Consider the following 12,929-nt stretch of genomic DNA (forward strand, 5'->3'; position numbering starts at 1 on the left):
AAGACTTCCCATTCATAAACACTGCATATCTCTTCATTTATTTGTCTTTTTATATCACTCAGTAAAGGTTTATAACTTTATCCTGAGAAATTTTGATCACAGAAATTATATACTACGGTGTAATGAAAAGGGGCTATTAACATGGAAACTCAACCAAGTGAAGAGAAAGCCCATCCATCATGCATGCACACAATTAACCTCAATGTTTTCTACAGAATCCATGGACACACAGTAGTCGCTGATGATTCAGTTAGTTGTTTAAGGCAAAAGACTCACTGGCCTCCTTGGTTCAGTTCAGTTCAATTCAGTCGCTTAGTCATGTCCAACTCTTTGCAATCCCATGAATCGCAGCACACCAGCCCTCCCCGTCCATCACCAACTCCTGGAGTTCACCCAAACTCATGTGCGTCGAGTCGGTGATGCTATCCAGCCATCTCATCCTCTGTCATCCCCTTCCCCTACTGCCCCCAATCCCTCCCAGCATCAGGGTCTTTTTTCAACGAGTCAACTCTTCGCATGAGGTGGCCAAAGTATTGGAGTTTCAGCCTCAACATCAGTCTTTCCAATGAACACCAGGACTGGTCTCCTTTAGGATGGACTGGTTGGATCTCCTTGCAGTCCAAGGGACTCTCAAGAGTCTTCTCCAACACCACAGTTCAAAAGCATCAATTCTTCGGTGCTCAGCTCTCTTCACAGTCCAACTTTCACATCCTTACGTGACCACTGGAAAAACCATAGCCTTGACTAAATGGACCTTTGTTGGCAAAGTAATGGCTCTGCTTTTGAATATGCTGTCTAGGTTGGTCATCACTTTCCTTTCAAGGAGTAAGCGTCTTTTAATTTCATGGCTGCAGTCACCATCTGCAGTGATTTTGGAGCCCACAAAAATAAAGTCTGACACTGTTTCCCAATCTATTTCCCATGAAGTGATGGGACCAGATGCCACGATCTTCGTTTTCTGAATGTTGAGCTTTAAGCCAACTTTTTCACTCTCCTCTTTCACTTTCATCAAGAGGCTTTTAGTTCCTCTACTTTGGTTTTAGGAAAGGCAGAGGAACCAGAGATCAAATTGCCAACATCCGCTGGATCATGGAAAAAGCAAGAGAGTTCCAGAAAAACATCTATTTCTGCTTTATTGACTATGCCAAAGCCTTTGACTGTGTGGATCACAATAAACTGTGGAAAATTCTGAAAGAGATGGGAATCCCAGACCACCTGACCTGCCTCTTGAGAAACCTATATGCAGGTCAGGAAGCAACAGTTAGAACTGGACATGGAACAACAGATTGGTTACAAATAGGAAAAGGAGTACGTCAAGGCTGTATATTGTCACCCTGCTTATTTAACTTATATTCAGAATACATCATGAGAAACGCTGGGCTGGAAGAAGCACAAGCTGGAATCAAGATTTCTGGGAGAAATATCAATAACCTCAGATATGCAGATGACACCACTCTTATGGCCTCCTTGGTAGCTGCCAGCTAATCAGCAAGAAATGAAAAGCCCAGCTTGCTATTGCAGACAACCAGTGTTATTTATTTTTTTCTCCCTCTCCCTCTTTTTTCTTATTTAAATTGTTTTGCCTTTGGATACAATCAATTATTGGTTTCATTGGCTTTGTCTATATACTAGGAAAGAACATGCTACAAATGAACTGTTTATCATTGAGTTATTCATTGATACTCTTATTCATATTTTGTACCTATTTCAGTTCTTAGAGTTTTATTACAAGTATAAGTAGTATCTTTCAAGAATTACATTCCTGATTGGTTATTACTACTGTAAGATGGAGCTACTGTTCCCTCTCTTGAGTTGTTCTGAGGAATCTGTTATCAATACCTTAGTAAAGTGTTTGGTGTGCATTTGGTCTTCTGTAAGCTTTCTCTTTTTCATAGAAAATGTAGAAATATCATAGGTTATTAGTTTAGAATACAAAAAAAATCAGAAAATGTGCAGTTATGTAAAATATTCATATGGAGAACCTTAAGTATTTTTAATAGTTCATGACAGGAAGAGTCATAATGAATCAGAGAAGTCCTGCAAACACTGGCAAATAAAACCATTTAAAACCCTTACACAGTGACATATTACACATACTTTGCAGGGTGTTGTGATTTTTCTTTTGTGATGTCTTATTACATAACTCAAAGTAGCAAAGGTACTAAAACTAAATCCAATCTTTCTATCTCAGCATATTTTCCCAAGAAGGAATTTTGGTAGCCAGTTCAAATAATACCTATAAGCATGACACAAACATCAAAGATGGGATTAGAATATACTTCCACTTTCAAACCATCTGGCTCCTTCAATACCACTGCACATTTCTCCTTTCCATATAATTAGTTAAGAAAAAACTATGGTGGTCACTAAATACAAGGCTTTATGAAGCCAGAAGTAACTTTGAGCACAAGGAGTTTTGAGCACATGTGCAAGGGGACAAATAGATCAAACTTTTGTTTGGAGAAAAGGTAAGACTGTGCTGAATGAATGCAGGTGAGAAGACGCTCAACAGAGAGCAATAAAGTGAGTCACTCTTAGTAACTTGCTTGCTCTTGACATATTTCTACTTCCTGGAATTTATGTCCACTAAATACTCTGAAATAGTAGCCAGCTTAGAAATATAATTAAGAAATTATTATCGTCAGACCTTAGCAGTTGAATTCTCATGTTTCCTCTCCCTTGGCAGAGTTGAAAAAGAGGCTGGTAAACACCTTGAGAACATATGGGAATAATTATAGGCCATTTTATCTAAGTGTTGAACTAATTTTTTAGTTCATAGAAATGAAACTTGTGCTCCTACACTCCCTTCCCCAGCCAGTCTTCCCAAGTGAGGAAGAAGAAATAAGTTAAATTAAAGCAGAACTGTTTTTAAATAAACTGCTTTTTTTTGTGGTTTTAGTTGAGCTTCAGAAAATTACTGACATGACCTTAAAAACAATCTCCATCTTTTCACACAGTCTTTAAAGATAGGAGTTTCTCTAAATCGTCTCTTGAAAGTTCACCTCTATTCTACAAATGACACCTCTATTTTACCAGTCATGAAAAGGAACATGGTATCCTCAATTGGAATACATTATGATTTATTTTATAATAAATTATTTAAATAACTTTTCTTCTATACCAAGGGAGAGCAGCGGCTTAAATAACGTTCTGTGAACTACAGATCTACAAGCAAGCAATGTTTGCACTGACTACATACTGAAGAAAATTTCATTCTGTAGTGAATTTCATGTTAATTTGTATCCTGACTTTGTTGTATACAGCTGACAATGCAAACCTATACGATCTGTATCTTGACTATTCTGATAATGACTAACAGCCTTTGACAAACAAGCTCTTTCTGCATACAACACAAATCACATACACTCAGACTTTCAGGCTAAGATTAGAAGTTTGGTCACCTGCCATGGATTCTAGAAGAACGCCTCACTTATATTGCTTTTCCAAGGGTGGTGAATGGAATTCACCCTCTTACAGAAAGCTAACAGAAAAGTTTTTCGAATGCAACGTGAAAATAAACTCATGACAAAAGCCCTAGTTGAGGAGGAATTGACAAAGTGTCACTTAAAAGTCAAAAAGTGACCCCCCAAAATTAGGCTTTTACGTGAAAGAGTTCCACAAACAAGTGGTAAGTGAGGCTGTTCTGGTTTTCAAAAGTTATTTGAAAGGGTAAAGAAATAGTATGAACAAAGAAAAATTACAGACCTAAAAAAGATGGGAATAATTTTACCCAGAAGTATGACAAGCTGTTTGGCACAGTTAATTCTACTTCCAAAATGTTAGACATATTGGGGATACATTTGTTACTTCCACAACTATAAAGTCTAGTAGGCAAACATCCTCAAATTCACATTCTTTATTATAAACCCATACAATGGCTTGAAAGGACCACATGGAAGATAATTCCAAACAGTTTTTCATCACCTCATTAAAAACTGAAATCTTTCATACCATTTTAACAATAATCACTTTGCATTTAGAAAGATTTTCATGTATAAAGCTTTTTTCACGTGTATTCTGTGATAGAATTCTTACAGTGTTTTTGATATAAAAATGTTAACCACAGGGCAATAGGGAATGGTAGTGGTGTTTTTTTTCCATCAACAAATACTTAACACAACTAATTTATCATATCACTTATCATATACAAGAGCTGGGGACATCCCAAGAAGGTGAGAATCTACATGGGTCCTGGCCGCAAGGAACAGAAATACTAACCTAGCAGGAAAGATAAAATAAGTGTATAAATGTCAATGGGTTACTAGGGAGGATTTACCTGAAAACAGAATTGTACAAACAGATTATGTTGTGAAACCACTTTTTCTCTCTCACCCACTGCCTTTGTGAAGTGGTTTTGGTGACCCAGGAAGCTGTCCTGTTCATGACTCTCCCATTTTCCTTCCTTCCAATGAGCAGAAACTCATATAAAAGAGGCACAAAAGGAGTTTCACTTTTCTGGCTACAAGTACAAGTAACAACTCATGTTTGAACTCTTCCCTTTAAACAAACACAGAGATTATGGTGATTCATCTTTCCATGTCTATTTGGAAAATAAAGTGACACTTTAAAAGTTTTATAGCCTGTGGGCCAAATGAAGTTCTCAGAGAGACACACCCTCTGAAGAAATTGTTAGAATTTCATAAACTTTTTAGGAGGCTGAAGTAGCTTCTGGTATTCAGGAAGCTTTGCCTTTTCCTTTTCCCTCACATGTTCTTGTACAACTCCAGTTCTGATCATTTGTGTTGGTCAGTAATTTCTCTTTCAGCTTAAATGCTTCTACCCACTCAACTACTTGTGACCTCAGTAAATTTGAGGAAATTTGGCAGCACGCAGTTTTCAGTTCAGTTCAGTTCAGTAGCTCAGTTGTGTCCAACTCTTTGCGACCCCATGAATCCCAGCACGCCAGGCCTCCCTGTCCATCACCAACTCCTGGAGTTCACTCCGACTCACGTCCATTGAGTCAGTGATGCCATCCAGCCATCTCACCCTCTGTTGTCCCCCTTTCCTCCTGCCCCCAATCCCTCCCAGCATCAGAGTCTTTTCCAATGAGTCAACTCTTCGCATGAGGTGGCCAAAGTACTGGAGTTTCAGCTTTAGCACCATTCCTTCCAAAAAACACCCAGGGCTGATCTCCTTTAGGATGGACTGGTGGATCTCCTTGCAGTCCAAGGGACTCTCAAGAGTCTTCTCCAATACCACAGTTCAAAAGTATCAATTCTTTGGCGCTCAGCTTTCTTCAGAGTCCAACTCTCACATCCATACATGACCACTGGAAAAACCATAGCCTTGACTAGATGAACCTTTTTTGGCAAAGTAATCTCTCTGCTTTTCAATATGCTGTCTAGATTGGTCATAACTTTCCTTCCAAGGAGTAAGCATCTTTTAATTTCATGGCTGCAATCACCATCTGCAGTGATTTTGGAGCCCCCCAAAATAAAGTCTGACACTGTTTCCACTGTTTCCCCATCTATTTGCCATGAAATGATGGGACCAGATGCCACGATCTTAGTTTCCTGAATGTTGCGCTTTAAGCCAACTTTTTGACTCTCCTCTTTCACTTTCATCAAGAGGCTTTTTAGTTCCTCTTCACTTTCTGCCATAAGGGTGGTGTCATCTGCATATCTGAGGTTATTGATATTTCTCCCAGCAATCTTGATTCCAGCTTGTGCTTCTTCCAGCCCAGCATTTCTCATGATGTACTCTGCATAGAAGTTAAATAAGCAGGGTGACAATATACAGCCTTGACATACTCCTTTTCCTATTTGGAACCAGTCTGTTGTTCCATGTCCAGTTCTAACTGTTGCTTCCTGACCTGCATATAGGTTTCTCAAGAGGCAGGTCAGATCAATGTAATACTATGTAATAATAATGTTTGGGACAGCTTCAATGCTTGCCAAATGACAAACATTGTTTTTAGTGGCACCACTTAGATAATTCCATTATGTTCATAATTAGCTCATATTATTCAATTTCCTTTATGGTATAAATTATGTAATAATTAGACTTACACAGGAAGTTTGCATAGAGTATCCACATAGCAGCACTTTCTAGGACTTTTGCATAAACCAAGTCCAAAATGAGCTAACTACTTCAGACACTGAATGACATCAAATGGGACAAAATTAAAATGTAATTACAAGATAACATTCATTAAAGAAATCATAAAATTTTGCTGGCAGTGTGTGTGTCCCATAGTAGATCACCAAGAAAGCTTTGAGCAAACAGTTAAAGTTCAAAAGGCAGCCTCTGCATTTGCAGAGTTTAATATACATATGTAAATAAAATAGATTATATGAAGCATTTGAAAATAAATGACAGTACACTTGGGAAATTTCAGTACCATTCCTGCCCACTCTGAGAGAGGCTGGGACCTAGGACCCTTTGCTGCAATGCTCGTACCTGGACAAAAGTCTCCTAGAGCAACAAAATGCAAACAAACTATAAGGGACTGAAAATAACTAACATACATGCACAATTGGAGCAAATCTGGACAAGAAACAAAGAGACCAAAAAGCTCAACTTCCCCCTTCTGAGGAGCCGGGAGCAAAAGCAGGGGTTCGGGAACACGAGCAGGTTACTGCGCATGTCCCCTGCACACACTAGCAGCTAAGGGGTAGGGAAACTACCGAGGACACTCCTCGGGTCCAACCCCTGGACACACCCGGTCCCTTACCCTACATAAGGGACCAGCTCGTGCCCCGCCCCCGTCCCAGTGAGCAAGCCAGCAAGGGAAACTGTTGCTTGTTCCCATTCCCCCTTGCTACAGCAAGGGCCCCATTAAAGCCTTGCCTGAATTTCTTGTTCAGACTCTGATCAATTTCTATTGATTAAGGAGGCCAAGAACCCTGGTAGCTAACAGCTTGGGCACAAACTTTGAAAAGAATGTAAATGTCCATCACAGAGAAGGTGGACATGACAAAAACAGTAAAGATGGCCTGTGAGTGACCACTGGGAGATTTAATCTACTCGGTGTCTAGGAGAGAAGTTGATGAGATATATATGCCAAAACACCTTCTTGAGAGAGGACCATAAGAACACAGGGTAGAGGAGGTGTAATTTTTTTGGAGGTATTCTTACACATTATCTTCTGGGATCCTACCATTTTATGACTGGACAAGAAATCCACTGACTTATTGTTCATACATCATCCTCTAATTTTAATATACTTCTGAGTACAAGGTCATCACCACGAAGAGCCACATTTTGAACTTTTAGAAGTTATCTATCCCATTCTCACCCCAAGTACAACTTACAAATCACGGCTTGATTTGCAAAAAGAGAGGAATTTACATCGTGACATCTCCAGTCAACTCTATCCCTTGCTTTCCTTTGAGAGCTCATTTTTTAAGACTTTCATTTTTCTCCCCAAACCACCAACAGACGAAACAAATTTTCATAAAATAAATACAACTAACACTTTGAAGTAAAGATATCCACAAAGAAGCCAGGATTGGAAGATGGTGGCATTGCTACTGACCCATACCACAATTTGGGCTTTACATATCAATTTCTTTTTTGTCTTTACTCATTTAAATCATTTCAAGTTCAGACTCACTGGCAAAGCATCAGTTATTTTCATGTGACTCCTCTACATGCTGCCCCATACAAACTTCACCATTCCAGTAAAATGTTTGAAGGTCATCAGACACAGGAAAAGTGAGAAAGTTACCCCAGGCAGTCTGTCCACTCCCCTGTCACTCTGTCTCCCTCCCCTGCCAACGGATATGAGAAAATACCATCCAAACCTCTTTAGATTTGCGAAAATCAACCACCACCACGAGGCAGAATTAGCAACTGAACTTTTGTGCTTCTAAGAATAAATAGAAGAGGCACTGTACCGGGTCTTCAGTTTTGTGACTATTCAAGAGGTCAGACAGGAAATCTTCATGTAGACTCTCTCTTCGAATCAGTGTAAATTCCCTTAGGAAAACAGCCCCTTGGCTTTGGTCTCCACATACCTAGAGAGATAAGAGAGCCGAATTAAGCCTTCAGATTGAGCCCAGAGGGAGGGGCACTGAGAAATTAACCTCTTGGATTCATTTCAAGTCTGATTAGGGCAATCAGAAACGATGCACAAAAATACATATTCATGTGAGAGCCACTAGAACATTCTGGCATGTGGCTCGTGGGATGGATGCCAGGAAAGTCTCCTGCTAAGTTGGCACATCTTAATTGACTGGCGTACAATGTCAAAATTTAGTGATTTTAAGTTATCTTTGAGGCCAAGTCAAGCATAGTCAGACTCCTAGATTTAGTCCATTGGAATATCCATCTGTATGCCTCACAATAGGGGTCTTGTACCCACAGGGATCCATCCCTAGTCTTCTCTGAGCGTCTAGGTAGATCCTGATGTCCTGCAAACAACTGGCAGGGGTATAGCAGCTGGCCTGCACCCACATCAGACTTCCTGAATTATTCCAGGACTTAATAGAACCAGATGCATTTAGCTACTCTGGTGGGAGGCACTGGAGAATTTTTATCTAGAGCTTATCACATACCAGGTTCTTTACACGTGTTATCTGGCACCAGCCCCAGGAGGTGTCTGTTATTAGCCACGCTTTACAAATTAGGAACTGGAGGCAAAAGGGTTTTAGGAGTTTGCCAATTTGGTAAGTGCTGACACCAGCACTCAAATACAAGGCTGAATCTAAAACCCTTTTGTGTTCACTATCTCATTTTACTACTGAGTTACTCAAACCTCCTCTGGTGAAGGACAAATTGTTAAGTAACTTCTAGAAATTCAAGGACTGGTATCTATTCACCCAGGCCTCCTACCATCTCTGTTTCTGAGCCTCAGTTTACTCATCACAAAACTGGAAAGATATCATATTACTGGATCACTGAGAGGACAGGAGATAATATATGTTAAGTACTTTGTACAAGGACTTGCATATAGTAAGGTTTTAATAAAGAACAGCCATTATTGCCATTTGGAACAACATGGACGGACCTTGGAGATTATCATACTAAGTGAAGTTAGTCAGAAACACAAATACCATAGAATATCACTTATATGTGGAATTTAAATACCACACAAATGAGCATATCTATGAAACAGAAACACATTCATACATATAGAGAGAACAGACTTAACGGCTGCCAAGGGGAAGGTGGGTAGGGAAAAGAAGGATTGGGAGATTGGGATTAGCAGATGCGAACTATTATGTATAGGATGGATAAACAACAAGGCCCTACTGTATAGCATGGGGAACTATATTCAATATCCTACAATAAACTATAATGGAAAAGGACATAAAAAAGAATATATATAATAGTCACTGTGATGTACAGCAGAAATTAAACACAACAATCTAAATTTTAAAGTAAGAGCCACTATTACCATTGAAAGCACAAGGAACAAATAAAAATCTAACCTTTTAACATACATAAAGCTCTTAGACCACATTCATAATATCTATAGATAACTGTTAAACTATCTCCATATTATTTTCATATTATTTTAACTTTTATACCTTTTCATGGCATTGGCAATATTTGTAAGGAATATATGGGTGTTCATCATATTAATTTCATATCCTTCCTGAATGTCTGCAATAGTTCATAATAAATTAAAATAATTTTAAACCTGCAGTCTTTTGGGTAGTATAATGTTTTCTATACTTTATATGTAAATGGCTTCTGTTATCACACAGTACAGTCAGTATCACTGTGGTGGACAGAATCTTGGGCCCCTCCCTCCCTTGTGTCATCTCTGTGAATACACTGCTTAACATGACAAAGGGACTTAGAGATAAAATTACGTTTGTCAACTTCAAGGTAGGGTTAGTATCTTAGATTTTCCAGATGGGCCCAGTACAATCATCAGTTCAGTTCAGTTCAGTTCAGTCACTCAGTCGTGTCCGACTCTTTGCTAAAAACAGAGCTTTCTCTGGACTGAGGGCAGAAGAGGAAGTCAGGGAGATTCAAAGGGTGATAAGCCAATGCTGGCTTGAAGATGGAGGGGGCCATGAGGGAAGCGTGAAAAGAAAATGAGTTCTGCCAACTATGAAGGAGCTTGGAAGAGGATCCTTGACCTGGAGAAATAAATTTTTGGCCAACACTTTGATTTTAGCCCAGTGAGACTCTAAGCAGAGAATTCAGTCATTCATGCCTTGCTAGACTTCTGACCTGCAGAAATCATGAGGTAATACTTCTGCGTTGTTTTCAGCAATCAAGTCTGTGGTAATTCATTATGGCGGCAAGAGAAATCTGATAGAATTATCAAGAGGCAGGGTGCAAGGAGAGGTTATCTCATTTCCTCTCCTAGACTGTTTCGTAAGAATTAACCAGTATGATACAAGTAGAGGTAGAATCTAAAAGACTGGTCCTTGGAAATGTATCCATCTGGCTAACCTAATACCTGTTACATTTAAAATTAATTTCTCTTCGTTCTTTTCCCATCAGGGTCAACCATTTCTTGACTCTACAAGTTAAATACACTTCAAAAACCCATCTTGACTATGTAATTTCCCTGCTCAGAAGCTTGCAGGATAACCCAGCTACTGTTGGGTATAATCCAAATTCATGTCTTCGTGTTCAGGATCACTCACAGCTGTTCAAGTTCTAGATATGGGTTGGCTGCACTTGTGCAACTCCCTTTTTGGAAAAGATCAAGATTCAAATTTAAAGTAAACTAGAATTGATGTGTGTTGACTTTCTTGTTTTCAAAAAGACTAATATATGCTGATCACCAGTGAACCTCATATTTTACGAATCTTTTCTCCAAATATCATAGGCTATTTAGAATTTAACTTATTATTCAAAATGGTGACCATCTGTAGTCATGCAGTGCTATAGTTCTTAAAAGCTACAATCAGAGAAGATGAATAAACTTCACACTTTCTTTGCGAGAATTTTTTTGCCTGTGTAAGACATGTTTCTTTCATTAAACTGATTAAAGAAATAAACAGAAATGACTCAAATATCCTCCAAAGAGACAGTGAGATGTCAGATAAAAAGACTGAATATTCAATACTACAAAAATGAAAGACAATCAGCAAACAACTTGTCCATTTGGTTTATACTTTAATTCTCAATCATAACTGTGTATTTGTTTTAGAAAGCATCTCTGCCTGTTTATTTTTCCCAAGAATGTTGACACTTTATAAGTCATACAATTCTCACCAAATGCTCAACCATCAAATACTATTATGTGATACTAGGGCAGAAGGAATTCATTAAGCTAAAATTCAATTTAATCCTGGAAAAAGATAAGAATATATGTTAGATGAATGTAATTATAACCATTTTCCCCCTACAGATATCATGTGCATATCTGTTTTTAATTTCTATTCATGAATGCTATTAGTAATTAAACAATTTAAACTACCCAAATTAACTTGGTCAACATTATGTGGTTTTGAAAATCTCTATTAACTATGGACAATATTATATATAATATAATTATATATATATATATAATATATAATATATAATATATAATATATAATATATATAAAGATAAAGGAGATATATAAATATATAAAGATATATAAACATATACATTTTATACTTCTATTTCAAGCAGATTTTTAGCTTATTTAAATCCAGAGTAGTCCTTTATCTTACTGATGCTTTCATTCATTCATGTGTACACACATTTATTCAGGAATTAACTTGTGTCAAGAGCTCCACTATAGCACATATTTCCTCCTTACAGGGCATAGCTATCTAATGAGTACACGGATGTGGTAGAGATGAGCAGATGGTCCCAACACATATTTCCTCCTTACAGGGCATAGCTATCTAATGAGTACACGGATGTGGTAGAGATGAGTAGATGGTCCCAAAAGCCACCATCTTCTCATCATCTTTGCACATGTCTAGAGTATAATTTCCAAGCTTTCTTTGCAGATAAGGTGATTGAGACTGAGTTTTAGCTAGTGGAAGTGATGGGTGATACCACCAGGCCCATAAAAATCTCCCTATTACCCTCCTCCATGCTCTTTTGCCTCAAGTCTGTTTAGAATGAAGAGAGCCTCAGGAAAATCTTGGAGTCCCTTATTAAAGGTCACTGAGGTTCCATTAGCTGAACAACTTCATGCAAGAAGCGAACCCATGACCTGTTCACTACCTAATATTGTAACGTGAGAGGGAAGAGGAATGGAGGGAAAATAAGGATAGAAAACTAAAAGATACAAACCACTACATGTAAAATAAATAAACCAAAAGGGTGGGTGGATTGTATGGCATAGAGAAATACAGCCATTACTTTATAGTAACTTAAATGGAGTATAGTCTCTGTAAGTATTGAAACGCTATGTGTACAACCAAAACTAATACAGTAAGTCCTCATCATATGAATGAGTTCTGTTCCGAGAGTACTTTTGTAAGTTTTCTTTCTTCATAAATCAAACAAATAAATAAAACAAAGTTAGCCTAAGTATCTAACTAACACAACTGACTAGACTGTATTACTATACAATAATAGGTTTATACTTTTCACACAAAAAACACAAAAAAACCAAACACATACAAAGAATAAAGACGACATTTTTAATCTTACAGCACAATACCTTGAAAAGTACAGTAGTATAGTACGACAGTTGGCATATAGGGGCTGGCATCGAGTGAACAGGCAAGAAGAGTTACTGACTGGAGGAGGCAGAGGAGGTGGCAGATGGAAGAGCTGAAGGATCATCAGCAACAGGAGACGGGGCAGACTGCAGTTTCACTAATGCCTGAGGTTGATGGAGCCTGATGGTGATGGTATGCACACTCTTTGAAAGTCTGCATTTTCAAGGTTAGCATGTAGGGAACTTACCATAGCATGTAGGGGACTTACCATATTATAAGATCAACTATACTTCAATAAAAAGTGCAAAAAAATAGCTAACACTCTACTGTGTTTGAACCACTATTCCTTACTAGGGGTTAATCTACCTTAACTACACAATGAAAAATTGGATTGGAACAGAATGTGTACAGTG

The 12,929-nt window shown here is 38.3% G+C and overlaps 1 protein-coding gene across 2 annotated transcripts in view; it reads right to left on the reverse strand.

The window, feature by feature from the left end:
* The window catches only part of ADAMTSL1 (ADAMTS like 1), a 1,134,169-nt gene that overhangs the window by 803,221 nt on the left and 318,019 nt on the right, over nucleotides 1-12,929 (reverse strand). For both annotated transcript variants that reach the window (XM_059889384.1, XM_024996068.2), the window contains exon 2: nucleotides 7,839-7,958. In XM_059889384.1, coding sequence (XP_059745367.1) covers nucleotides 7,839-7,958 — 120 coding nt within the window. The remainder of the gene's footprint in view (nucleotides 1-7,838; nucleotides 7,959-12,929) is intronic.

The sequence above is a fragment of the Bos taurus genome, chromosome 8 (genome assembly GCF_002263795.3).
Source record: "Bos taurus isolate L1 Dominette 01449 registration number 42190680 breed Hereford chromosome 8, ARS-UCD2.0, whole genome shotgun sequence".
NCBI classification, from domain to species: domain Eukaryota; kingdom Metazoa; phylum Chordata; class Mammalia; order Artiodactyla; family Bovidae; genus Bos; species Bos taurus.